General features: G+C 46.6%; 1 protein-coding gene across 8 annotated transcripts in view; it reads left to right on the forward strand.

The window, feature by feature from the left end:
• Positions 1-27,407, forward strand: part of LOC109305793 (titin-like) — a 74,382-nt gene that overhangs the window by 2,578 nt on the left and 44,397 nt on the right. For 7 of the 8 annotated variants that reach the window (XM_019528923.1, XM_019528932.1, XM_019528949.1 and 4 more), the window contains exon 4: positions 1,161-5,579. In XM_019528923.1, coding sequence (XP_019384468.1) covers positions 1,161-5,579 — 4,419 coding nt within the window. The remainder of the gene's footprint in view (positions 1-1,160; positions 5,580-27,407) is intronic. The other variant, XM_019528914.1, reaches the window with a different exon arrangement.

Genomic DNA, 27,407 nt, shown 5'->3' on the forward strand with positions numbered 1-27,407 from the left:
TATTTTAGTGCAGGATATATGTTCTCTGGGTACTGTTCCTTCTGCTGGATGCATTGGTCTTATCTTCTAGCCACATGGCAAGCAAATGGGTCATTCTACAGCCAGCTCCTCTGGTTCTGTGCATTTACCTATAGCCCATCCGATTCCTCCTGCAAATGATTTTATCTTCCTGTTTTTACAATGGAGTACAAATTGGGATGCTACTATTACGCTGTCATTGAGGAATGACCTGTGTCTCCACTGCTACAGGATTTAAAAGCTCATCCTCTCTTTTCCTTGTGCCATTACCTGTTTGGTTTTTACATTAGTATTATTAAGACAGACAAATCGGCACTCCTTGATTTGTTTTTGGTTTTTTTCCCAATAAAATAGTATTTATGGTAAATCCCTTTTCCAAATTGAGTTGCATAGCTATCAAAGGAAAGCAATTTTCTTTCTGTTCTCTTAACCCAACCCCTCCGTTGAGCTTAGATTTGCTTACTTTTTTGACTGGCAGCTGTTTTTTGGGCCAGGGCTGTGTAAGAAATGATGGAGACCTACTCTAAACTCTGTCTTGTAATGGAAGAAACTAGTGCTGTCTACACCTGATTACCGCAGACAGTTTTCATTTAGCCAGAGGTTTTGTCTTCTACTGTTTTATGAGTCTTGTGGGGAAATTGCTTAGCCTTTGTTTCTTTCCATTGCATACAACTCCTCTAATTTCAGTCTTGCTTTTCACTGAACTACAGTTTACCTCAATACGGAAAGTTTTCAAACTTAGAAGGGTTTAACTAGTGTCTCTGCTGTCTTGCCTTGCTAAGACAACACAGATTCTTAATGCCTTTCTTAAACTGGTAATTTCTGACTACAAAACTTTTTTGGGGGGAGGGGGCGGAGTTGACCACTTACTGGATCAAAAACCACTTATTTAAATTTCATCTTCGTTACATTGATCTGTTTGATTTACTAGTAGTAGAAAATAAACATAAGTGCTATGTAAGTCTAGCTCTTTTAAACAGCACTATTGAAATGGATTTGGGGTTATTGTGTTTTAAAAGTTCTGCACATAAGACAGATGGGACCTGTTTGTCTTTTGTTTTATTAAAAAAAAAAAAGGTTGCCTAAAACCAGACTTTACCAAATAGCTGCTCTGGTACTTGAGCACACTTCCTGTATTGCAGGTGTACCTACTGCACAAGTAAGGCAAGCTAGCAAATCAAGTGAACGCAGGTTTGGCAGAACAGTGCCTTTTGCAGATGTCCCAGAGGAGCTTCTAGTAGGTCTCCCTCACCAGAAGAGCACTGACCCTTTTTCTGTGGCAGAATGTGGATACGTCACTGGAATGCCGCCTCGAACCAGAACGCCACACAAAAAGGCAGCTGGACAGCTATCTAGCGTGCCATCCGAGTTCGTGGACAGCCAGAGAGACGTGCAGAGAGAGAGCTGGGATTCTGAAGGTTCTCCAGTGATTATAAAGAAGAAGAAGAAGAAACCAAAGCAAAAGAGGAGCCAGCAGCCGAGAACAGCAGAGCTGGGGGAAGAAAATGTAGGGGCTTCCAAATGTCTCAAGGCTCCTCCACTTGTTCTTGAACCGCAAAAGCCAGAGGTGTTCTTCCCCCTACCTACTGGAGAGCACTTGACTGTCTCAGGGGAGTGGCAAGGAATGGGAGCTTCTGACATGGCGAGGAATACGAAAACAGAAAGCAAAAGCTGCTTCTTAGATAATCCAGATGTGGTCTCTGGTTCAGCAGCAGGGCAGCAGGAAGAACCACTTAAACACCCACTGCATGCAAAAACTGGAGAAGCTGTCAAAGCGGAGGAAATGAAAGATGACAGCTTGATGCTGCAATCCAAAGGCAGAAGAAAACGGGTACCCTCGGAGCAGCCAGGGTGCAAAACAGAACAGACTAAAATGGGGGAACCCAGCTCAGCACCGATCCAGCTCAAGCCTTTGGAGAGAAGTCCTGTTGGTAAAAACGAAAAGAAAGAGTATAAAGAGTTGGAGTATTCTGACCTCAAGGCACCTCTTTCAGAAAGCATCAGTCTAAACCAAGTGGAAAGTCCTTCAGAGGCCAAACCTGCAGAAATCTTCCCTTCTCATAAAAGTCAGGAGGCTAAATACACATCTCCCAAGGCTGGAGAAGCAAATGTGACTGTTCCAAGTGAAATTCAAACTCCCAGTGGGGCTTTGATGGATGAGAAACCAAAGAAAAAAGGTAGTGATGGAAAAAACAAAAAAGCTGAAAATGGGATCTCCAAGCAGGCCGCCATTTTAGACACCAAGGCACAGGTGACTGAACTCCCTGATGTGCTGAAGACAGTTGACAAAATTGAAGGAGCAGATTCCTCTGTTAAAAGCATGCAGGTTGGCGTTAGCACTTCAGAGGAGTTATTGAAGGCTACCACAGACATAACCAAAGGACCCTTCCTACCACTGGTAGAAGAGAAACCCAAGGAGGATGCTGCTGCGGAAAGCAGGAAGGCTGGCATCAGTTTTTCAGAGCAGCCATGCCTTTGGGAGATCAAGACTGATGCAGTCAAACTCCCTGCTCCTGCTCAACCAGGTGACAAAGCTATGGGGGCACATGTCACTGATGAAAGCAAGGAGACTGGGTTTGCTGCATTGGAACTGCGGACTGTGACAGACCCCAGCATAGCCGTGGTGACGGACAAACCCAAAAAAAGGGGTGGTGAAGGGAGAAGCAGGAAGATCAAAACTTCCTCTGAGCTACCAGGTCTTTTGGAGGCTACAGATACCAGCAAAGTTACTGCTGTAGTGGAGACAGATGACAAAACTAAAGACTCGAGCTTTATTGAGAGAGGGAGGGAAACCGCAGAGCATTTATTAGAGAAGATAACTTATCCTAGTGCTCCAAAAGCAGCAGACAAGCCAAAGAAAAGGACCGGTGATGGAAAAAGCAAAAAGGTTGAAAAGACTTATTTCCAACAGCCGATCTTTCTGGAGGCAAAGGCAGACCCCAGTGGTCTGTCTGCTGTCGTAGAGACAGATGACAAAACTAAAGAAATAAGTTTTGATAATAAAAGCAAGGGAAGTGGTTTAACTACCGTAGAACATCTGCTGGAAGGCGGCACAGATGCAACTCAGGTACAAGGTCCCACTACACTGGTAGCTGAAAAATGGCAAGAGGATATTGCTGGAAAAGGTGACTTGAGCTTGTCAGAGCAAACCTTTGTTTTGGAGGCGAAGACGGATGCAGCCAGACTTCCTGCTAGTGCCGAGAGAGTCGGTAAAACCAAGGGAGGAAGTATGATGGAGAAGAACAAGGATTCTGAATTTGGTGCATTAGAGCAACTGCCTATGACAGGTTCCAGTGCGATGCCTGTGGTGGACAAACCTAGGAAGAGGGGGAGTGATGGGAGAAGGAAAAAAAGTGACAGAAGTGCTTTTGAGCAGGCTCTTTCTCTGGAAACTAAGGTAGAGGCACGTAACCTTCCTGCTGTAGTGCAGACAGCTGAAACACCTAAAGACACAGCCTTTGCCGATAGAGGCAAAGAGTCTGACTCGAGTAGAGCAGAGTGCCCGCTGGAGAGTTTGACAGATACAGCCAAGGTGCACGTTCCTATTGCTGAACCGGTGCAGGAGAAACCTAAAATCCAGGGAAGTGATGGCAAAAGCTTATGTGAGAACTTGGGTCCCTCAGATCCTAAAATGGACACAGCAAAGCCAGAGATGGTCATCCAAAGTAAAGAAACTCTTCCCATAGAGAAGGGCAAGGAGCCTGATTTTGCTGTGTTAGAGCCCCTCGTGGAGGATAGGACAGATATAGCTAAGGCACACGCTCCCATTCCAGAAGTGATGACTGAAAAACCTAAGAAAAAGGCTGTCGGTGTAAAAAGCAAAAAAGTTGAGAGCAGGCCTGAGCCTCATGCTGCCCTGGAGGCAAAGATGGACCAAGGCAAAAGTCCCGGGATGGCAGAGAAGGTAGATGCTACTGGTAAGGTCAAGGAGGTTGATTTTGCTGCTTTAGAGAGTCTGCTGGAGGATTTAACTGATACGGCTAAAGTTCAAGCTCCCATTATGCTGCTGGAAGCGGAAAAAACCGAATTAGATGGTAAGGGGAAAGGTGCAAAAGCTGAGGCTGGTTTAGAGCAGCCATTCTTTCTGCAGCCTAGGGCAGGTGCAGCCGGGCTTTCTGGCAGCGGTGCAGAGACAGGTGACAAAATGACAGGAGTCCCTTGCCCAGAAAAGATCAAGGGGGCAGGATTTACTCTTTTCGAGTATCCAGCCGTGGCAGATCCCAGTCCAGGACTGGTGACTGATAAATCTAAAAAGAGGGGGAGTGAGGGAAAAAACAAAAGAGTTAAAAATGCCTCGGACCGGCCAGTTGTGGAGACTAAGCCAGACAAGAGACATGTGCAGCCTCCCCTTGTTGCAGAGCTGGAGTATAGGATGGAGGAAATGGGGTTTGTAGATGAAAACAGAAATATCAGAAACTTTCCACCTGGGCATCAGATGCTTTGGGATGATAAAGTGGACTTGTTCGCACCATTCACGCAGGCTGGAGCAGCTAGCTTTGGCCAAACCAGCAAAGTTTGTTCTGATCAAAATCAAGGGCTTGAAAGTAGCTTTCCAGAGCATCCAGCAGAGGACGGAAGAAGCAAGGTGCTCCCTCTCCCTGAAGTAGCCTTGGAGGACACTGGCAGAGAGTCCAGGACCAGGGATAAAAAGGGGAAATATAAGCAGAAACCATACGAGCATCCTGTCAAACTGGAAAGCAAAGGGGCTGGAGCAGAGGCTTCCAGTTCAGGCACCGAGGGTGACAAAGCCCAAGAAACCGCCGCTGACAGGGCGGTGACAGGGAAACCGCTTTCCCCGGGTTGTAGAGTTGATCAGGACGCTGAGGTAGGAAGGGACGACGTGCACGTGCCCACGTTGGCAGAAAAGGATGACAAAGAAATAAGTATCACGGACAAAAAGCAGAGTGAGCACACTTCCTTGGATCTTGTAGTGCAGGAGGCAGACCCAAAAAATGAAACGGTTCTTCCAGGTGCCAAAGTGACGGACAAAGTGGGAGGAACTGGCTTTGTTGTTGAGAAGGGTCTTGGGTCTGTGGCTCCCGAGTGTCCGATGCTGTGGGAAAACAAAGCGGAAGCGGTTTTAGCTGCAGCCTTGGTAGAGAACAAAGCTGAAGGAACTGGGCTGAGTGAACCAAGCCTCCCTGAGAGCTCGCGTGGGTCAGGAAACGAGGCAGAGGTAGCCGACGCTGCCCACGCAGCTGGGAGAGGTGCCCCGCCAGAAGACGTCAGTCCCGTTGATGCAGTGAAGGGCCATTGTGAACCCCCCCGGGAGGATGGTGCGGCTGAGTTGGAAGCTGGCCTGAAGGATGGCCGAGCCTTGAAGCCTGAAAAGGATAAGCCTGCAGACTTGATGCAGAAAAAAGTAGCTGGATCTGGACAAAAAGTGGTGAAAGAGAAGAAGAAAGAAGAGAAAGTCAAAGCTACAGAACAGATTAAAGGCTACATGAGACCCACAAAATCGAGAGGACTTCCAGCTCCACCACCCAGGCCTGCTGTCCAAGAGCGAGAGAAGCAAAGGCAGCTGAAAACCAACGGTATGAACCGGCAACGGCACGAAAGAGGTGTGTGCTTGTGATTTGAGCTAGCAGCAGTAACGCAGACAGCTTGCGTGCAAGACCTTGCTACTTGTCAGTGCGTTGGCATGAGTACATAACTGTTAATCCTTCGTGGCACAAATAAACATGGCATGACTGTTTTTGGCTGATCTTAAAAGGCTGTTAGTTCTGCTTGCCTGTCTCACGGTGCTAATTCCCAGAGTTCGAAGAATCGACAGTATTGGTTTCAATTCCAGTGCTCCGTTTCTTTGTGCGGCCTTCCAAGTTAACCTTACCCGTGTGTGTCGTAACTCTGCAAATTAAACTGTACTTTGAGTGTCCCGGTGCCAATTGCGTTCCTCCGGCCGGGGGCTGTAAATGACACCTGGCCATGCTGCAGGACCTGCCCAGGAGTTCTGGCCTGGCCTGGACACGGGCTGTTTGGTCGAGGGGAAAATGTTTTCAGGTGAACCACCTGGCAGACCACGTGTTTTACGCCAGTGGAGAGCAGGGCACTGCCTGTTTTGACAGCGGGAAACATTCCTACCGATCTTTGGTAGATGGAGAAATCCGTATTTCGTTGTGGTTTTTGCTGACCACTTTAGACACTAACTTGACTCTGCCAGCTTTGGTAAAGCAGTAATCACACTGATGCGATTTTAAGACTTCTCAGGTCTCGAAGCGCTTTGGGGAGGATTAATAGAACTTGTCACGGTTCCGGCCCTGTAGGTCTAGGGTTGATATGGGGCTAACGTCCAGACTTCAGTTACTTGCTGTGTGTACAGGCAGATATGTTTAAAAAGAGAAAGCAAAACAACTCCCGGGGGCTTCTGACAACTACAGACCTCGTTAGAAATGAGGTGTCTGTCCCATCTTATCGGCCGATTCCAATCTAATGAAGTAACCTGGCAAAGCTCACCCTTGCCTTGTCGTTCTGATTTTTGCCTTGTCCTTAGGCTTGAAAATTCCCTGTTTCTCCGTCCGTAGACTGCCACCTTGTCAGCTTGCATGATGCAGTCACTAACATACCAGATGTGGAGCCGAAGTCAGCTTTACTGTTCTGGTCGGGGTTTGGAGAGGTTTTGTAACTTTAATGAGTGTTTCGTAACCCCAAGTAGTTCTATTTTGGTAAAGTGGTGTGCTGTGCATGAACTTGTGCCCTTTGAATATTGTTCTTTGGTGCATGATGTACAAAAGGAGAGAAAATGCTCTAGGCAGCATCTTTAGAAACCGAACAAACCCACTTACTGTGATATGCTCAAATTGCTTTCTTTCCCTTTGCAAAGTGCGATATAGAGAAGGCCAATTTTTAAAGCTATGGGATTACAGCAAAAAAGAAACCTTCTTGAAGATGTTGCACAAGTTTAGTCTTGCTGTAAACCGCGCAGCGCATCAAAGGGCTCCCAGTGCAATGCCGAATCTTTCATGTGAAGACTGATGTGCAGGTTGCATTGTCAAGCTGGTACTATATACAGTAACAGGGTTTTTAATTAATCACGTTTGCCCACATTCTTGACTACACCGAGCAGCACTTGAGAGATTTGCAGTTCCCTTTTTGAGAAGCTGTGAGCAACTGAGATTATTTTGGAAGTGTTTGCTGACACTTTTTCCTCACCCCAGTTTGAATGCACAGGCTGTCGGGTACAGGATTGGCAAGGAAGGCTTGAGCGGTGGATCTGGCCTTTGGCATGGCTGTAGGCAATCTGATGGTGACTGCACAACATCCGGCTGAGTGACAAAATGTAGCTTTCAGTAAAGTGTGGGACAGTCTAGGGACAAAGAGGCAGGCTCCCTGGGCTGGCGCTTGTCCAGGTGTTTGTCTTGCTCTTTCCATCTACATCCTCTAACTATGAATGAAATAACCGTTTAATAAATTCCTACAAAAAGTAGGTCTTTCCATAGTGCAAAGAAAAGATTTTGTGCAAAATCAGCTTAGGATGGATGGCAGGATGTCAAGCAATCAGATCCAAACCATGCAAACCGATAAATTTATGTTAAAAACATTTATCAATGAGATGAAGGGTCTGCGTTTGGAAATGGCATACAGTAAGTGCTCTTGTTTGCCCATTAGTGTAGGAGTGGACGCTCTGACCATAAACCTAGCTCCTGTACTCTGCTTTACTTCCTGTAGCATTTAATTTTGTACTGTCAAATCTTTAAAAAAAAGATGCTGCAGAAGTGTCTTAAGTATTGCCAACCTAGCTATATAGAGTGGTTTTGCTCAACTGTAATTTTTTTTTTAAAAAAAAAAAAAGAAAAAAAAAAGGCTATTTTCAGGTGTTCCTGAGGGTGATACAGATCTCAAAAGTAAGGTTTTGAATGGTTTTAAATGTCCCTCAGGTCATTCTACCATCCCTGTGCATTGTCATATATAGCTGCATTTTTTTAATGTTGGATCAGATATCTACTATCCACATTGCACTTCTTGTTCTTCCTGCCTGTATCCATTCATGTTCCTTCTTCCGGTAAACCCAGATTTGCTATTCTGAGAAGTTCTGCTGAACTGAAATTTAAAGTGCCTATTTTTGTGGGTTATTACTTTTGTATATACTACAGTACAATGGGATGCCTCCCTCTAGATTATATGGAAATGTTTAGGTAGTGCTGTGGCTTTATGAAACGCGGAATGAAGCTTCATGCCTGCCCACAGGAGCTTTTCATACAGTATCTGTCTTGGACGGTGTGGCAGCTGCAGCTCTGTATTGTCCTTGGTTGCATTGTACATGGATTATATGCAAAACCCCGTGCTTTCGATTGCAAATTTGCACTGTTGGGGTTTGGGAAATGTCAGATCCGCGACTGCCTGTGCAATGTGAATTCTGCTCCTTGTGCATTGGCTCCTTATTACTGCCGTTAATAGAAACATGCCAGGTTACTCTGGAAACCCGGTTCACGTCTTCAATACTGCTGAGCAGTTAACTTCATACCCCAAACCTGCCACGCTGATGATCCATGTTATTAGACAAGAAATGCTGTTTTCCCAGCAGGATTTTAGAGCAACCTTTCTGCTGCTTTCTGGCTGGAATTACTGGTAGTAGTAGATGATATGCAAGGAATTCAATCATGTAGGTATTTCCAGGCGCATACTCTTACTGATGATGGTGCAGTTGACTTAATAGTAATGATGGCAGTAGTATCACTTGGACTGAGTTTTTTGGGGTTTTTTTTTCTCCCACTATTGAGCCATTTTGCCCCAGGACTTCCAGACAGTATTGCTTTCCCTTTCCCTTCTCTTGCTTAGCTTTTATGCTCTGCTGGTATCTGTGTCCACTCCAGGCTTCCTAGAAAAAACCTGATCTCTATCCTCTGGCTTCAGAAACAATATATTCTGAATGGTCTTTCTTAGCCCTTGTGTTTGTTCATGTCCACCTGCAGCTTGGCCTCCCGCACTTGGATTGTGTCAGCTTGGGACCAGGGCTATCCCATCCGTTTTTGCAGCATCTATTATAATGGTACCCCATTCTTGACCAGGTTGTCTCAGTGCTAGCTTGAAACTGAGCCACTTATTGCACACCAGGGTGGTTAATAATAACGCTGATTATTAAGCTTCAGAACAATGACAGGGATTTGAAGTGCTGGTCTCTTACTTAGCATCCTTCCCTTTTCAGAAGCTTTCGTCCCATTCCCTTTCGCTGCCCTCCACTGGAATCCTTCCAGTACCCGTTCCTTTAGCTGATGACAGCCAGCTGTCTTCACAGCACTCACCAATACCCATCATTGGCATAATCTCTTGATGCGTAACATAATGCCCATTTTTTAATCTGACAGTTTTACATCCCTCCTATGTAAATAAAATATGTTTGGCAGCCAAAAGAGCCACCCCTATTTAATTACAATGTTTGCTTCTGTTCAGTAGCCACAATGATGCCCTTTTGTTGAATGTTTTCTTTTCCTGGCAGCGCTGAATTATAGTGGTGCCATTCATGCTCTTAAGTCTGTTAGCATTTCCATTATAACTCCCCTCACATGCACTTTTAATGGTTTATAACTCTCTGCTGTGACTTGCTCTGAGTTTATAACGGGTTATAGTTGATATCAGCTTGGTGAGGCACGGAGCACAATGGGTTTTGGGACCATATAAAGACATAATTACACCTGGCGATGTAACTGAAATTACTGCCACCTCAGGACCTCGAGCACAAGAACTCTGTGCACAAATGCTTTATAATAAAATGCATACTTGCGTTTTGTTAGTGGCCTTAATCGTGCCGTACTGTGCCAGACTAATGTTGTGTTCCCACCAGCAGCTGATCTGCAAAATTAGCCGGCATCAGAAATTTGATTAAAGAGTTCAAGAAACAGTCAGAGGTCTGCCTTGAGCATAGGAGGCTCGTTGGGGTGGGTGAGACGGACCAGGCTGTGTAGCCAGTGGCAGTGCAAGGGATGGAGCATGGCCAGCCTCGCCTTCAGGTGCCTTTGCTTCTCCAGCTAGAACGACTGGGTGCTCCTTTATAGCTGGGGTGATTAAGTGGGCGGCCTTTGGCATGAGTCTGGAGGAAGACTCGAATTCATGTGTCCGTACCTGTGACGGCACCCCGTGGGAATGTGTTGGAGCCCCCGTCTTGGACAGGTATGCTTCACCCGTGACTCGAAGGCATTTCTTCAAACCAATGAGCAATTAGAGTTTAGCTTATCCTGAAGAGTGGTGGCTTCTCATTCATTAGCATGCCTTGGAGAGCTGGAGATGTTCTTGCTAATAAAATGGTTACACGTGTTTGGCCTCTGTATCTGGTGGCAGCAAGTTGCACAGGGCAACACAAGGCAAGTGTTGCATTACAGAAGAGAAACTCTGCTGTGTATATGTAACAGAGCCTTTGTCGTCTTCTCTCTTCCCCCTATATCTGCACGCTTGTGGGTTTGTATTCAGTCCTGTTGAGACAAGAAGCTTCTGTCTTATTTAGAGCAACTCTTGTTCTTTAAATTAAAAAAATAGTAGTTTAGTTTCAAAAGCTCTTTCAGTGATTTCTGCCTCCAGAAAATAACTGGGTACTTGGTGTCCTCTTAATGCTGGTGCAGGCAAATCTCTTCAGGTTTGTAATTTCTCTAAACTTTGTTCGTGTTTGCCAACCCAAATACTTCTACGTCTCCTGTGTGGTGGGGAGGGGGAGTTATAGCTCTCAGGGTTGGTAAGAGTATGTTCATTTGTGTGCAAACCGTCTGGCTTTTTCTTGTACCTTGTACCCATGACGGCTTGTCCTATATCTGACCCAGGCTGTTCAGGAACATGCATCTCAAGGTAAAGCAAAAGCTGGAGTCTCAGGATATTAATCTTGCAACTTCACATTTAGTTTTGCTTTTCCCATTCCCCTGTCCAAGCTCTCAGTTGAGAGTCACGTTTTTTTACCCTAAGCTTTTTGGGATGGGGGGAAAAATGCATGTGTATGTAGGAGACAGGGGAGTGATGGTTCATATGGGGCCTTTTCATTTCTGGGCACATATGAGTAGGGACCGACTTAAATTGTGGCTTTGCAGTTTTTCATGGAAACCATGAAGAATGGTAATCTGTGTTTTTAAAAAAATTAATATATATTTTTAAAAAATAAATGAAATTGTGGCCATTGCCATTTTTAATAGGAAATCAACCAAAAAAGAAAATGCTGGCTCCCGAGCAGTAGCCAGCGGGCCTCGCTGCTGCTGCTGTGGCCCAGCCTCGCAGCCCACCCGGGAGGGGCGGGCACGGGCTGGTGGGGGAGCAGGCAAAGGGGCAGCTGCCCCCTCATGCCTCTCCACCAATCAGTGCCGAAGGGTGGGACCTCTCCGCGAATCAGTGCTGAGGGGCGGGGCCACCATGAAACGACCACGAAATCGACTCTTCGGGCCCTGACCAAGCCACGAAAATTGTTTTCTCTCGCCACGAGAGAGGTCCCTATGGACGTGGCAAAGCGCTTGCATCTTGAGGCTTTATTCCCTGGCAGCCTCCGGGAGGCGGAGGGCGGCGCGCGCTCCCGCGTGCCGAGGGCCAGTGCAGCTGGACGGCGCCTCCGCCTTGCCCGGTAGATGTTCTTCCTTTTCGCCCCTTCAACAGCTCTCTGGCCCATGCGGTTTTTTTTGAGAACGGGCCAAAATGACAGTGGATCAGTGGGGGGGTGGATACCAGTAGAACAAAACTTAAAATATTTCTTTTCCTACTAACTTTATCTGCTCGTTTGTTGGTCGCCTGTACGACACCCGGTCCAGATAGCGAGAATGAAGCTGTTTGGTTTCCATCCCACTCCTCAGCTCAGGCTTTCTCACTAGCCCCATGTTGCAGCGTTTCAGTTGCAAACCGCTGTAGGGACGCTTTTTCATGAAAGCTGTTTTATGTTGGAATTAAGTAAGGAGACGCTTTGTTTTTGCTCCTCTTGGGGATTTTTAAATATTTTTCCTACAGGCTCTAAAATGAGTCAGGCTTGATAAATTCCCTGCCTCAGATGGGTAGCAGCAGACTATTTTCCCAGGCACCTGTTAAATGTTATGGCTTTGCTTTAAAGCAATGCTAGTTTGATTACTGAAAGTTCACGTCTACTTCTTGACCTCTTGCAAAGTGTGGGAAGAAACAAGGCGTGTGAGTTCAGGCTGCAGATACCACGCGGCAGTGTTTTAATGAGTTTGTTTTATGTGCGATGAATGGTTGCTCGAACAGCAGGAGGTATGTGTCTGTATGAGCCTCCGCTTGAGTGATTATCCAAATTGCAATTTTACGGGCTTGGCTTTTATTATGAAGGAGTATATTCTTGATGGATCTGATAAACCGATCATTGACTGTTATTGGTAATACCACTTAATTAATGATCGTGTCACTTGGACAAGCTGGCAAGGAGCTGTTCATCATCCTGGAGAGTGGTGTTGCCTTGGTAACCAGTGCAAAGGACTGCATAGAAACAATCGTGTTAGATTTAAAAAAAAAAAAAAGAAAAGAAAAAGGCATTAAACGGGATAAGTAATAGCTTCAGGAACAAAACGGGACTAGAAACATGAGACTGATTCATCTGCTGAGGATGGAAGCTTGCATGTTGGGCTTTAGCTTGTGATGTATTGATATATAGTGACCTTGGTCTGCTTTGGTATTGGCATTATAAGAGCCTTGGTAATCATGTTGTACACCTGTCCAAAAAGTCCTAGTAAAATGAACAGCAATTCCTTGCAGTTTCTTGAACTGAAAGGTCCATCTTTGCTGGAAAATTGTACTTTAAAGCCAGAGAGACAATAGAAACTTCAAAACATCTTTAAGCAGCTGAAGATGCTGATGTCTGCACATCTGTTTGGGTTTTCTAATGTCATAAGGAAACTTATTTTAGTACATAGGGCTCACTTGTTTTTTTTGCCAGCCTCATCAATAGAATCGCTCTTGTCATTTTATGGTGGATAAATTCTATAGACTAAATGCAAGCCAGTTGCCATCTCCCTAAGGAGATATGCTCACTATTGGAAGGGAGAGAGGGCTTGGGCAGTAAGCCCCCTCTGTGCCTTGAAGCATCACTGAAGTCTGACTGGCTGCAGCTCACAGATATCTTGCTGCTTTTGTCTGGCACATAACAGGAAAGCCATGGGGAGTGATGGGGATTGTGAAATGCAGAATTTACACCTCCAAAAATTCCTATATCTGTCTTGAGAGAGAACGGAGGGATCAGTGAATAAGCAGGGAGGCTTGGGATTTTATCCACTTACCCTTTCCTGCTTGGCCATTCATTGCAGAATGGCAGGTTTTCTTCCAGTGCAACACCTGATTTTTTTTATATATATATAAATAAAATATGGAATTTAAGGCCACAAAGAAAGCAGTGGCAGATCTGGGAACACAATTTAAGTCTCAAGACTCCCATCTTTTGCTTTAGTCGTTAGACCATGATTTCTGGCCTAGGTGTGGCAGGAAGAAACGTGCTTCTTTTAGCCTGAAAAGGGATACATCAAGAAATGCTCAGGAAAAATGTGTTTGGAAGAGAACGAGGGTGGTTTTAGCATGTTGGCTTGGCTTCAGGGGGTTATAAATGCACATGGAAATCAGAGGGAAAGGACTGTGTATGCTGAAACAAGGACAGGTATGTGTTGAATTAAGCTACCAAGGGGCTTCACGGGAGAAGGAACGGCAGGTCGCCCGCCTGTTCTGGGACAGCGAGCTATCGGTGACTGCAGCAGGTCGTCCTTCCAGGGTTTGCACAGCGTGTGCTGAAGCAGTTGGGCTCTTTCTGTTTTTATTTTGTCCTTTCAGAATAGTAGCTGCTGTATAAGATTATTAAATCCTGATTGACAGCTGACACTTTCTGGGATAAATGGGGGTTTTCTGCCAGGATCCAAATAATAAATTGCACTTATCAACCAATGTACAAAAAACCTAAAACTTAAAAGGAGAAGATCAAAGCAAAAACTCTGGCTTTTGGCTCTTAATTTTGCATGGTAGGGCACTGCACGACTCGGTATTGCTGCCAGTAGCTGCTTGAACGTAACTTCTCGAGTAGCATTAAGTATGCTGCATGGCATCCATCTCGTTTGGAAAGGAATGAAAACAGCCATTCATGAGCTGGTCACCTACGTTCTGCCCTGTGAAGTCTTCATAATGTACTCGTTAGGCCGGAGCTATTCGGCCTTGGGGCAAAGCAGTTTTTGGACCGTCTTGAGTGTGTTTTGATGTCTCTCTTTTCGAGTGTGGCGTGAAGCTCACGAGATCCTAGAGGGTGGGAACATGAGGGAGGATGACAGTGCCTTAATTTTACCTGCTTTACATTGCTTCAAGGTCCAGGACTTTATTTTATTTTGGACCCATAACAAAAAAGTAGTGCGGTCCAAGCCGGTGACAATTTGTGGGTCTGATGTGTTGCAAATCACTAAAGCAGTGGTTCTCAGTCCTCCATGAGTTAGTTTGGTGTCATCCCCAGTTGAGAGCCACTGTTGTGCTGCCTTGGCTTGCCTCAGCAGTTCTCAGCTGGGATGATGCGTCTGTCAAGGCCAAGAGGAGCTGTCCCGTACGTCTCCGTTTCTGGGAGGAGCGCACAAGGTGGGATGGGGAGGGCTTGTGTCGGGATTAAGCACTCTTGCCTGCTTTAGGTTTATCAGATAATCCTGATGCCAGCAGGAGTCTGCCTGCCCCAGGACACCCTTGAAAGGCTCTCATAGCACCCTGGTTAAGGGCCGCTGCATGAGATCTATTCCAGAGTATTTTCTCCTATTAGATTGGGGATTGGTCTGCTTCCCAGTGGCATAAAGCATTCCTCTCTACCCCAAGTGACTGTGAAGTCAGATCCTGCCACCTTATTTTATCTTGCTTGCTTTGTTTTCTGCCTAATTTAACCAATGATTCTCTTCATGGCTTGCTAGAGCTTGAAAACGGTGCTCTGACCATTAGAAAACGTTAGCAGCCGGCTTTCAGCTGGTGAAGAACAGTACCGGATCACCGGTAAGTCGGGGTCTGCCCAGCTGGAGGAGGCACCTTGGCGATATCATGGGCAGATCGTGGGTCTGGCTGCCATTTTCAAGGGCTTATTGTGGCCAGTGGCCCCGCCCCTTGCTGCCAATTGGCTGAGGGCTGTCTGTCATGTGGCCCCGCCCTTCATTGCTGATTGGTGGAGATGGACAGGGCTGCATGACGGGCAACCCTCAGCCACTCAGGAGCGAGGGGCAGGGCGGTAGCCATATAGCCTGCCTGCCTTGCACCAGGAGCCTCCCTTTGCCCTTCCCTGTAGTGGGCCGGGAGGACTGGTGGATCCCATGGAGGAGCTAGCATTTTATTTTTAATAAGTTTTTTTTTTTTTTTTCCCCCCGCATGGATTTTGCAGAGATCGCCCAATTTTGTGATTTCTGCACAATTGCGATATGAGTAGGTCCCTACTGATGAGTTGAGAAGAGCTGCTAAAATCCTTTTCCGAATAAACTGAAGTGAAAGGGGAGCAGTGTAGGTGATGGGAATAAAATGACTTAAGTCTGAAATCTCGTGACAAGTCAGGCACTTCAGCACAGCAGTTATAAACACTTTGGCTAGCACATTGATGCTCTAGTCCTGCATTAGTTATGCAAGAAAACACAAATGTGGATGTCGATGTAGCAAGATGTCTATGAATATTAAATATTTTTTAAAATGCCTAGTTCTTTTGAGAAGAGTAGGGCTGGTGGGTGGAAGTATTTTGGTTAATTGGAGGGTGTCATGACGGATGGGTATAATTTACAGTACCTTACTCATTGTTTTTAAAATATAGGAATATTTCAGATCCCAAATTCAAATGCAAGTAGATAAATGCGGGGATCACAGCATCTGTCTGGAGCAGGTTGAATTCGGGGGTTGTAATGTAGCTCCAGTTTTGCTTGCTTGAGGTCTAAAAACAAATCTCCACCCAATTAAACTGAAGCAGCAATTCTTCCTTACTGCTGGCTAGCAAGGAGGAAGAAATTCCTCCTGGACAGGCGCTTTTGAACGGTGTCTGAGCCACGGCCACGCCACAGCCACGCTGGGGAAAACAATCATCAGAGAGGGGGCAATTCCAGAACTCTCTTTGCTAGTTGGGGTCTTCATCACGCCCTGTAACGGTGAGTGAATGGATCAAGGGTTAGAGGTAATCTTTACGACTTTCAACGAGTCTCCAGGTTTTGCTGGGGAGTTGATCATGTGTAATTTAATTAAATGTAACTGGTTGAAATTGGACATTCCTTTAATTAAACCTGTAAAGTGTTTAAAAGTATTAATTTCATAGTTTCATAGTAGCTAGAGTCGGAAGGGACCTAGGTAGATCATCTAGTCCGACCCCCTGCCTTGGCAGGAAAGAGCACCGGGGTCAGATGACCCCGGCAAGGTGCTCATCTAACTTCCTTTTAAAAATCCCCAGGCTAGGAGCCTGCACCACTTCCCCTGGAAGCCGGTTCCAGGCCCTAGCCGCCCTGACTGTGAAGCAGCGCCTCCTAATATCTAATCTAAACTTACCCTCCGCCAGCTTGTGACCGTTATTCCTGGTCACTCCTGGCAGCGCACGGGGGAACAGGGACTCCCCCAATACCTGCTGATCCCCCCTGACCAGTTTGTAGCAGGCCACAAGGTCCCCCCTTAACCTTCTCTTGTGGAGGCTAAACAGGTTCAGGTCCCGTAGCCTCTCCTCATAAGGCCTGCCCTGCTGACCCTGATCATACGAGTGGCCCTCCTCTGGACTCTTTCCATATCGTCCACGTCCCTCTTGAAGTGTGGCGCCCAGACCTGGACGCAGTACTCCAGCTGCGGCCTGACCAGTGCCGCATAGAGGGGGAGGATCACCTCCCTGGATCACCTCCCTTTGACCCATCCTTGATGCCCAAGTTTAATTAAAGTTCCGCAGACTGATATAAATGGTCCAAAGGGGTGTGTATCCGCTGCTGGAGCGAGCGTGCATCTGTCCCACTGAATTTCTGGGGTGGAGCATCTCTGCCTAGGCTAAGGTGGGGAGGGAGGTGCTGGGAATCGAACCTGGTTCTCTTCTGAGGATTGTTGAGAGGAATTTGAAGGCCAAAATGCCTCAAGAACAAAGCTCTGTAGGATCCCGGGTTAGTAACAGATTGAGCAGACTCTGGACAGCTCTGCTTCTCGCTCACTGATTCGACTACATCGGAGTTTGGAAGCCTTCGTTCGGGGGCATCTGTCATTTCTTGCACTCATATCTGGAAGGAGCTCGCGATGCCCGCGGAAGGACTTGGTGGGTGGGTGGGTGGAGGAATTTGAATCAGTCCCGTTTCTCTTTGCCAGCTGTCTTTTTTGTCTGCAGTTAATTGGCCTTGTACCTTTACCCGCAGTTGGTTCACCATCAAGTCTTGCTGTCTTCCCCGCTCACCTCCCATTGCTTACCGCTCCTGCTCCCAGCAGACTGATTTGTAGCTCAGAGGATAAGTTGAGCCATTGCAAATCAATGGCTTCAGTGGACAGCACCATCTCCAACCTTTTCCAAAACTGCAAGCCTTGAATGATCTTGACAGTTTGAAGAGAAAAAGGCAGGATTTTTTTCTTTTCAGAGGAAGGTAATATCTTCGCTCCGAGTAGGAGCCAGAAACTTCTTGCCACAGAGCTGTTTGAAAGAGAAATGTTGAGAAAGCTGCATTATGCACTTATTACACTTCAGGGGGCTTGTCTTACAGATCCGCGCAGTGTGCAATTCTGAGAGTAAAATATTTATATTGGAAACATTTCCTGGAGTGAGTGAGAAATAAACTGCTTTTGACAACTGCCAGAAGTCATTGCATTGAGAACCACAAACCCACTCCAGACCCGTCCCGTTCCATTCTGTCTCGAGCTTTGTTCAGGATTAAACTCGTGTGATCAACACTATTTTTCTTGAATGAACAACTCTCCGTAATGGTGTCTTTCCTGATCTCTGCTGATACAGGAAGTATGTATCAAATGCAGTCCTCTGATGGCAAAACTCTGCCTTTGGTAGGCAAATGTTTCCTTTTGGGTTTTTTGGGGGAAATGATACCGAGTGGATTTTCCAGCAAGCCTCAGGAATGGTTCTGGTCTGTTTGTATTTTTTAAAAAATCCATGTTACCTGTTAAAGAACAGTCTGTCACAATGCTCTTTGCAAGGGAAAAATGCAGTGCAAGCTCTCCATAACCATAAAATGTGGGCAGCAAAACCTGTATAATTATTCTAGATGCATTGTTCAGAGAAGAATCTGTTTTGGTGAAGTTATTAGAAGCACATCAGAATAACTCCACAGGGGAAAAAAATTAAAAATTTAATTTGCAAGATAAATGTCCACATTGTGTTTAGGAAAGGGGGAAAAATAGATTTTTAGAAACCGAACTGGTGCGTTTTGTTTGGACTAGTGGCTGAGTTCAGTAAATGAGTGCTTTAGGCAGGAGGGGGATGGGGAAGAATGAATTTTATCATGAATACAGGGGGCATGGTGTGTCGTCACAGGCTCCGGCAGCCTGCAAGCTCTGCTTGCTTGTAGGTAGTGTTACAGCTACGGGAGAAAGAGAAGCAGTCGGAGATGTCTCTCTCAAACAAGCAGCCGGCGTCTCTCTCCGAATACAGCCAGTTGTGCAAAGCCAAGAACACAGATAGCTTTTCTGAAAGCTACCGCTGCATGGAAACCCAGAAAGGCTTCGGAAAAACTGAATTTGAATGGCAGAGGACTGAGGGCAAGCTTAACGAGATTGGTCTGAACGTGAACTCAGGGGGACAGATTAAAGATGGGCTCGTTAAAAATGCTGGCTTCACGGATGAGGATAAGCTCTGCTTCTTTGAAGGAAAACTAGACAAAGAACTGAAAATTGCTCAGAAGGACAAAAGAGAAATCGAAGTGCAGGGCAAAATGTACCCAGCAGCTCCAGGTCACCTTGAAAGCTGGTCTTTGATTTCCGACCCATTTCCTTCTGCAGAGGGTAACTTGGGGAACCCCAAAACCACAGACTCCCATTTGGGGAAAGAAGGCGCTGAGAGACCGTGCGCTGGGCTGGGTAAAAATGAAGCCATCACTGATCAGGAGAAAGCAGCAGGTAAGAGCGGCATGGAGCCCAAGTGCCAGCCCGAGCGAAGCCTGCCCAACCTGTCTGTGTCCGAGAGCGATCCTGGCAGATCCCCGAAGGAGCGGGAGATCAGCGTGTGGAATCCAAATTTCAACCCCGTCCTGCCGAACCATTCGGTCTCGAAAGAAGCAAGCACGAAGAAAGAGGGAGCCCCCAGCTACTGTGTAATAGGGGTCGTTAACGATAACTACGTCCAGAGCGAGTTTCCTCCTTCCCCCACAGCGCCGAAGCCAGAGCCTCCAACCACCACCATAGAACTTGCCCAGGACGACTCCAAAAGCGGCTGCTTCAACAGCATCGGTGAAATGGAGGAAGAGGTGGACGAGAAGCTGAGCAGTACGGAGGGCGGCATCTTCATGACCAGAACCGCTCATCAAAGGAAGGCGATGAGGCGTGCCATGTCGGAGTGCTCCCACCTGTCCGTGCCCCTAACCCTTAACCTGGCAGATAAATACCCCGAGCCGCTAGTTCGAGAGGACCTTGCTACTGGCCTGCTTTCTCCTAATAGTAGCCTGACCCAGAGCCCAAGCCCTGCGACGAGGAAGCCCAGCGCTCCAATGAAAAGGTCAATGACTGTATCAGAAGAACAAACATCTGGCAGCCAGGGTGCTGAGCAGAACAATGCAGAGCTGCCCAGCCTGGTCGTGCAGGAGCATCCCTCCCCGGCCACACAGGAGCTAGCTGCCAAGAAGAGAGAAGAGCGGAGCAGCAGTGGTTTGGGCAAGAAGGAGCTGGGCAGCCCGGGGTTGTATCTTGGCAAACTGGAGCAAATCCCTGAAATCAGCGGCCCCGACAAAGGGAGGGAGGAGGAGGAAGCCGCGAAAAGGGACAAGAGAAATATCCCCGATGAAACAGCCAGGCTCAACTCTCCGAGAAGCAGCAGCAGCGAGATGGAGCCCAGCAAAGCTGCTGTACTGGAAAGAAAAGAAATTGAGGTCAGCGATGTGCAGCGCACTCCATCTTCCCAGCGAGGAGACCTACCACGTGATGGTATGTTGCTAAATTTTACCTCTCCCGGGAGCGGGCAGACAAGCTGGGAAGGAACTAACCGACTTGACAGATTGCAAGCAGGAGGGTGGGCGGCTCTGCAAACCTCCGGAGACTGACAGCGGCTTAGGTTCGAATAGATGTGACAAAGGGTAAATTTGGATGTAAGGGAGAAAATAAACTCGCAGCAGCCTCTCAGTTAGTGATGGCGGGGGCTGCGGGACCGCAGGTGGCTTGTAGGCTTAAAGAGGAAGGCTGGATTTAAAGAAGCTCTGGCTAGTTTGTCTCGAAGAAAAGGTTTTTGTTCTTGGGTCTGTCTTTAGGGTTAACCCTGTGCCTGCCACGCTTCATTGGAAGCTTGCAGGCCTTTCTCGCTTGGAACGGAGCATGTTGTCAGTCTTAGTTGTGCTTTTGGTTTAGGTTTTGGCACCCTTGGGGGGTGGAGGGGGGTTTCTGCTTGGCGCAACCAGCAAAACTAACAGACTTTCTCTGAACGGAGAAGTGCAATGCTTTACACAATTGGTCTCTTCCTGGGAGTTTTGTCGCCATCCAAAATAGGATTTCCTCTCCGCAAGTGATTGTAAATGCTAACAGCCTTGGTCACAATAGTGCCTTTCCCCCAGCAGTGTCAATAAGAGCTTGTTTTGTTCCTTATTGTCCCGTTGTTCAGACAGCAGCATGATGCATGAGGTCAGTCTGCTAGGATTTAACAAGTGCAGTTAATCTTTGTGTGGGACGGCAGGGGGTGGTCCCTCAGGGTCAGTTTGATTTGCTCCATTCCTGGTGCAGCTCCTTTTCCACCCCCACCCCCACCCCCCCCCGACACGGATATTTTCATACAATCACAGAAGTTGGGTCGAAAGGACCCTGTAGATCTTCAAGTCCGACCCCCCGCCTGGGCAGGAGAAAACTGGGCTCAAACGACTCCAGCCAGGTAGGCATCCAGCCTCCTCTTAAAGCCCCCCAGGGTAGGAGCCAGCACCACTTCCCTTGGAAGTCGGTTCCAGCTCCTAGCCGCCCTGACTGTGAAGTCGTTCTTGCGGATGTCTAATCTAAACCTCCTCTCCAGCAACTTGTGGCCGTTATTCCTTGTTATGCGGGGGGGAGCTGGGGAAACAAGGTCTCCCCCAAACCCTTCTGGTCCCCCCTCGTGAGTTTATAGACAGTCACCAGGTCCCCCCTCAGCCTTCTCTTGTGGAGGCTGAACAGGTTCAGGTCCTGCAGTTTCTCCTCGTAGGGCCTGCCCTGCTGCCTCCTGACCATGCGAGTGGCCTCTTCTGGACCCTCTCCATGCTGTCGACATCCCTCCTGAAATGGGGTGCCCAGAACTGGACGCAGTCCTCCGGCTGCGGCCTGACCAGTGCCGCACAGAGGGGGAGGATCACCTCCCTGGACCTGCTCGAGATGCACCTGTAGATGCAGGACAAGGTGCGGTTAGCCCTGCCAACCGTGACCTCGCATTGTCGTCCCGTGTTCATCTAGGAGTCAGTAATGACTCCAAGATCCCTTCTGCCTCCATGCTCTCGAGAAGGGAGGTTTCCATCTTATAAGTGTGCTGCTGGTTACTACTGCTAAGAGAACAGATATGCTGCTAGTAGAAAGGATACCTAATTACAATTGCATCCTGTATGGCAATGTGCTGAAATCCCTGTAGCAATCATAACTGAATGATGATCTATGGAGAACAAGGTTTTATGGCATTTTACCCATCCTCTTCAGTATCTTCTACCTCCATTTTTTGGAGTGTTAGAGACACCCAATGGCCAATTAGATTAATCCATAGTGTTAACCTGCCCTAGATTTCATTCTCAGATGTTTTAAAGAGTTACTGTGACAACCCAGAAAACTGTCTTGTTACAGATGTTTTTGCTAATGCATCATAGTTCATATTTTACTTTTTTTTTCTTTTTAATTTCTTTAGGGATTTTTCTTTATTTTCATTCTTTTCATCTGAGATTTTTAGCACTAGTGATGGGTACATGGTTGAGATCCTGAGATTTGAAGCCATCTATCCACAGAGAAAGCATTGGTATAGGCTTTCCCACTCAGAAATGCTCATACGCTTTAACCCTGGGGTGGATGAAGGAGGAGAGATGACAATTAATTTGCTTTAGTCTAGGTCTGTCTAGGTTTTCAGTTGTGCTTCCCAGCCTGGAGAACTGGGTAGTGCCAGCGGTGGTGTCCTGTATTGCAGATGTCTGGTCGTTAGGGTCTGAATAGAGACGTCTGCTTGTTTTGCAGAGGCCAACAAAAAGACATCAGATGGTAACAGAGTTATGAGCTGTATTTGAACTGGACAGCTAGACACTCAGCTCTTTTTATGTGAAAATATTATTGGTACTGCTAAGTTATTTGCTCTTGAAACCAACATTACTGACCCCACACTTTATAGCAGCCTAAAGCATCATCTCAACTGCTATATCACAAATGTTTATCAGCCCTGGGGCAGAATCAAGAACAGGGACAGTGGTCAGCCACCAAGATCATGTTTGCACACACCCCTTTGATTGTGGGATATTTGTGGTGGTGTAGGTGACTGAAGTCTGTTCTGCACCTGAAGTCTAGTTTGCTAAATGACAGTAGCTACTAATAGATTATATCCAAGAACTAAAAAGCTCAGTGGTCAGTGGGAAATGAGGGTGCAATTGAGCAATGAAACCCTACTGAATGAGCTGAAGGGGCAACTGCTCCCAACCACAAGTGTGTAAAGGTAGTCATCAAAATCCATATAGTCTCTTAGCTTCAAGTGGACTCCTTTTTCAGAGAGGCTGAGTGTCCATGATATCACTCCAGTCAGCGAAGCTATTGGGTGTGCACCACCCTGACCATTAGATCACTTCTACGTAGGTGCCTATATCCACATTTTGGTATCTGATTTCTTATTCACCCAGGTAAAAATTGTTACTTATTTATTATTTCAAAAACAGAGAACTTTCATACCTGATGGTTGCACATCTGGATTGCTTTATTTATCGATTGATCTGATTTTGATGCCACACACCTTTCCCCAGAAAAAGGTTCAGGGAATCTTTAAAAAAAAAAAAAGAAAGAAAGAAAAGAAAGAAATGAGAAAAACGTATCATTTACGTGCTTGTATGAAGTGTATTTGGTATAAACTGTGCATTTCAGTAATCTAGGGAGACCTAAACAACAATGGTCAGTTCATTTATGGTCCACTCTGATGTTAACATGGAGATGAAGGGCATCACAGCATAATAGCTGGGTCTCTATCAGTGGGCAGCCCAGGAGCATATGCATCGCAGGGGGTGGAAATTTGGAGGAGATCATTGGGGAAATGCAGAGAATGTTCTGGGGACCTGATGGGAGAAGAGACGCATTAGATGGGTAGATCCAGGTGGGGAGGACGTGCCCAAATCTTAGGCTGAAGAGGAGACACCAAATTCTTAGGCAGGAGGTGGCACCCAGCCAGGAAGGCCAAGGGGATCGTCATCAGCTCTCGGTATTTGAGACGGAGAGAGCCCCTGGAAGCTGCGCCAGGTGGAAGGCAGCAGTAAGGTGGTTCTGTTTTCGCTCCTGCGTACCCGTCCCCAAACCTGGCACCAGGTTCCCTAGCAGGTTCTGTCTTGTGCTGTAAACCTGTGCAGGGTCCTGTCTTTGCAGTTTGTCTTGTGACCAGAGTGATTTGGGGGCAGCAGGCGCTCTGTTGCTGTGGGGAGAGCAGACCTGTCTTGGCAAACCCAGGGAACCCCAGGTGTCCTCGGCGCTTCTCTCCACTAAGCCGTAAAGTCTGGTTGGGCGCTGGCAAGTCAAAGGCTTGCTAGGAGGGAGAAGCCTCCCGTGAGCCAGATTTGATCAGGGGCCAAAGGATATACTGCAGAATACAGGGAGAAGGCCTGGAACCCTGGGGTGACTGCTGCATGACCTAAGCCAGGGGTGCTCAATCCCCAGCTCACGGGCCAAGTGTGTCCCATGGAGTCCCCAGGGCTCCCCACAGGTCAGGAAATTTGGTGGTGGTGGAGTAGTGGCAATTAATATTGCCACCCCTCCTCCACTGCAAAATTCCCAAGCCCCACACAGCAGGTTTGGGGCTGGGCCATGGCCAGATCAAGCTTGGACCAAGCAGCCTCTGCCTGAGCTGCTAGACTGGGGCGAGAGTGCGCCGGTCCTCTGCACGCAGCCGGGCCCATCTGATCAGTCCCACTGGCAGGATCCAGCCTGCAGATAGCAAAAGGTTGAGCCCCACTGCCATAAGCCACTATGTCACAGCCGTTGGTTGCATAACTGACAGAATCCGTGCCTGGTTTCCAGTTCACCTGAGTCATGGTCTTTCCCTGATAAAGTAACATGATAGTTGCAAGCTTTGGAGATGCAGGTACTTTGTGTTTTTCTTTTATTCCAGGAAAAGAGAAAGGTAGTGAGAGAAGCAAACAGGAAAGAAAAGTTTCCAGCCCAAGTCTGGTTTCTCTGACTATAAACGCAAGTTCAGGTAAAGAGCCAATGGGCATCTGGGACTTGTCACAACTATGACGCAGATACAAATAAGAAGTACTTTGTTAGCAGATCAATTCTCCAAGCAGGGCCTGAGAACTGAACTCTGCCTGCTAAAAAGCCTCACCTGAAGGAAAAAAAAAAAAAAAATAGGGGATGGAAGGTGGGGGGAGCATCTTACAACATTTCCAGAAAGCGTCCAGGCTCTGGCCAGCCTCGGCAGGAAGGCAGCTCCAAGGTTGAGGAGCAACTACTGAGAACAACCTCCCATGCATATCTGCTGCGTAAACTTGGCGCACAGGTGGGCCACGCGGGAGTTTGCTCTCAGCAGACCTTTAGGATCCCAGTGGAACGTAGGGGAGGAAGCATGTAGGGCCCAGGCCACGACCTGATACAGCACTGACAATTCAGACAGCTTAAGTATCTTCCTCCCCTTCCAGCGTTCCCAACCAGTGCTCAGTGACACCAACCATTCTCGCCCATCTGGTTATCCAGGCAACTGGGGGCAGTGTGGAGATTACTCTGCTAATGAGCAAGAGGTTAAGCTATGGAAAGGAATTAATTCTGTTTATGTGTAGGACAGATAGGCTGTAAACTCAGTGAAATTCTTCGTCTTTCCACGTTTTAGTAAGACCTTTTGGAATGCAAAGAAAATTGGACAAACATGGTAGTTTTGCCTCTCTGAATGGTGAGGTTCTGCAATCAGAAGCAACTCAGCCGAACAAGCTGCCTTGACTTCTGGCTTAGGTACAACATCAATCAAAATCTGTCCTTTTCCTATCTGTTCTTGCAGCTAAATTGCTCACCCACGTCCTAATCATCTTCAGCATCCTCTTCTCTGGTCCTATTCACACCCACCTGGCAGCTGCCCCCTGCCACAAGGCAATCAATCTGTCCAAAACAATCTTTTTATTGTTCCCTGATGAGTCCATATTCCCCCTCCCCCTTGGAAGTCTTCTCCTGGTTTCTTCTTGCTCTCAGTACTGAGTTCAAACTTACAGTCCTTATTTTTAAGTCTTTGCAATTCCTTCCACCTGTCCATTTTTTTCCTTCCAAATATTTTGGAGTGCCTTGTCCAGGCTAATTTTGAACATTTCAACCAATGTTGCCTCTGCCTGTTTTCTTTGGAAGATTATACCTTGGTCAGGTAGACTTTTGTACCATTGTTAGTTTTCCTTTGCAGTTTTTGCTTCCACTTACTCCTGTATAACATACGCTGGATCACTTTAAAGAATTTTTCTCTCCTGAACCCAGATGTAGGCGGTATTGCAAGTTTGTTTATAGTTAAGTCCAAAAGATCTTTGCACCAAAGATACCCAGTAGGCATCATCCCAAAGGGACTAATCATCTACAACTCTCTAGCTAACATGCACAACTCCATATCTGCAATACAGCTATTCGGGAGAACTTTGGAAAAGCTGAGAAACCATCTTCTTCACGCAACCTGCTCCAAAAGAGATCAGCCTGAACAGGAGATACTCACTTATGGTACAAGCTTGACTATCTTTTATCCTAACTACATCATTGGTCCATTAAAAGATACCGCACTAAGAAATCCCTGCCTCTCACATGCTTACTGGACCATCATGGCTACCACAGCAGTCTTGCACCACCATACTTATCAAAAGCTTTGTGATCCAAGTTACAAAATAACTCTGGAGCAGCAGTACTACTTCCCTGTCCCAAATTATTTAATCACTTGTCTTGGTGCTCAACACTTACCACCCTTTCTCAGCCTCCACTCCCAAGGTGTTCACACCCTTGATAATGACATTTATTGCAGTTTTATTACATGCACCCACATTGCTTACCCCCTATGTTGGCTTTGTCACTATATATGTGCATCTCTCCTCCATCAGCAGTGTTTCACCTGACAAATTGTGGTTCCTTTTCCTTGAACTTCCTCCAATAATTGGACAACTTTTGGGTTTGAGAGTGTCCCTGTTTTGTGTCGTTGCACCAGTGCAAACAGAGACTATATCTTTTTTGATTCCCCATATGTTTATATCTTGTAATCCAAAAGCTCACTGGATGGGTGGCAATCAGACATCATAAAACGCATCTGAAATATGTACCATCCACAAACACTTTATGGTTCCTTTTTGCCTTTCAAGTACCTTGCATCCCAAAGGTCACCTCATTGGCCTGCATGCATCCTACTGCATATAATGTACAGCTGCCAGCTGTCTTCATCCAAATAAGTTTGGTTCCCTGTGCAGTTTGGATAAGTAGGTAGAAAGCTAAGTTTCCAGTCGGATGTTCTTTAAAGACCAACATTAAACACTTTTTTAATGAGTAAAATTGCAGTACTGAAGTTAAATATGTTAAAAGTGAATACGTAATTAGAAGACAGTAGAAAATATCACAGTCCTTTTACCAAAAAAAAAAAAAGTGAACTGCTGGGACTTCATGTTATTTTTATTTCCTTTATCAAATGTTGTTAAAGAGGATGGTATTTTACAGACTTGTGGCAGAATTGGGGGAAGGTTTTCACCAAGGAAACAGTAAAAGATTGGGAGGATTTAGTGTAGAGAAAAGACAAATCATGTAATCACTGAGTCGGAAGGGACCTCAAGGGCCATTTGGTCCAATCTCCTATCAAATGCTTATCCAGCCTCTTGAGAAGAAGAGACCGTAACCTCCCTGGGCACTCTGTTCTGGAAGTTGTCCCTGAGCTGAGATCTACTCTCAATCTACTTTTGCTGCAATTTCAAACCACTGCTTTGTGCCCTGCCCTCTGTAGCAAGGCAGAACAGTTGTCCTTCTCCTTTATGGCAGCCTTTCAGAGGTTTGAAATTTACTATCGTGTATCCCTTCCACCCCCCACCACTTTATGCTCCTTTTTTCAAGGCTGAACATACCCATCTCTCTCAACCTTTCCTCCTGTGGCATGCCTTCCCAAACTTTTATCCCTTCTGTTATCCATCTCTGGCCCCCTCTCCAGCTTCTTTACCTCCTTCTTAAAA

Source organism: Crocodylus porosus, unplaced genomic scaffold (assembly GCF_001723895.1).
Source record: "Crocodylus porosus isolate Cpor-Errol unplaced genomic scaffold, CroPor_comp1, whole genome shotgun sequence".
In the NCBI taxonomy this organism is placed as follows: domain Eukaryota; kingdom Metazoa; phylum Chordata; order Crocodylia; family Crocodylidae; genus Crocodylus; species Crocodylus porosus.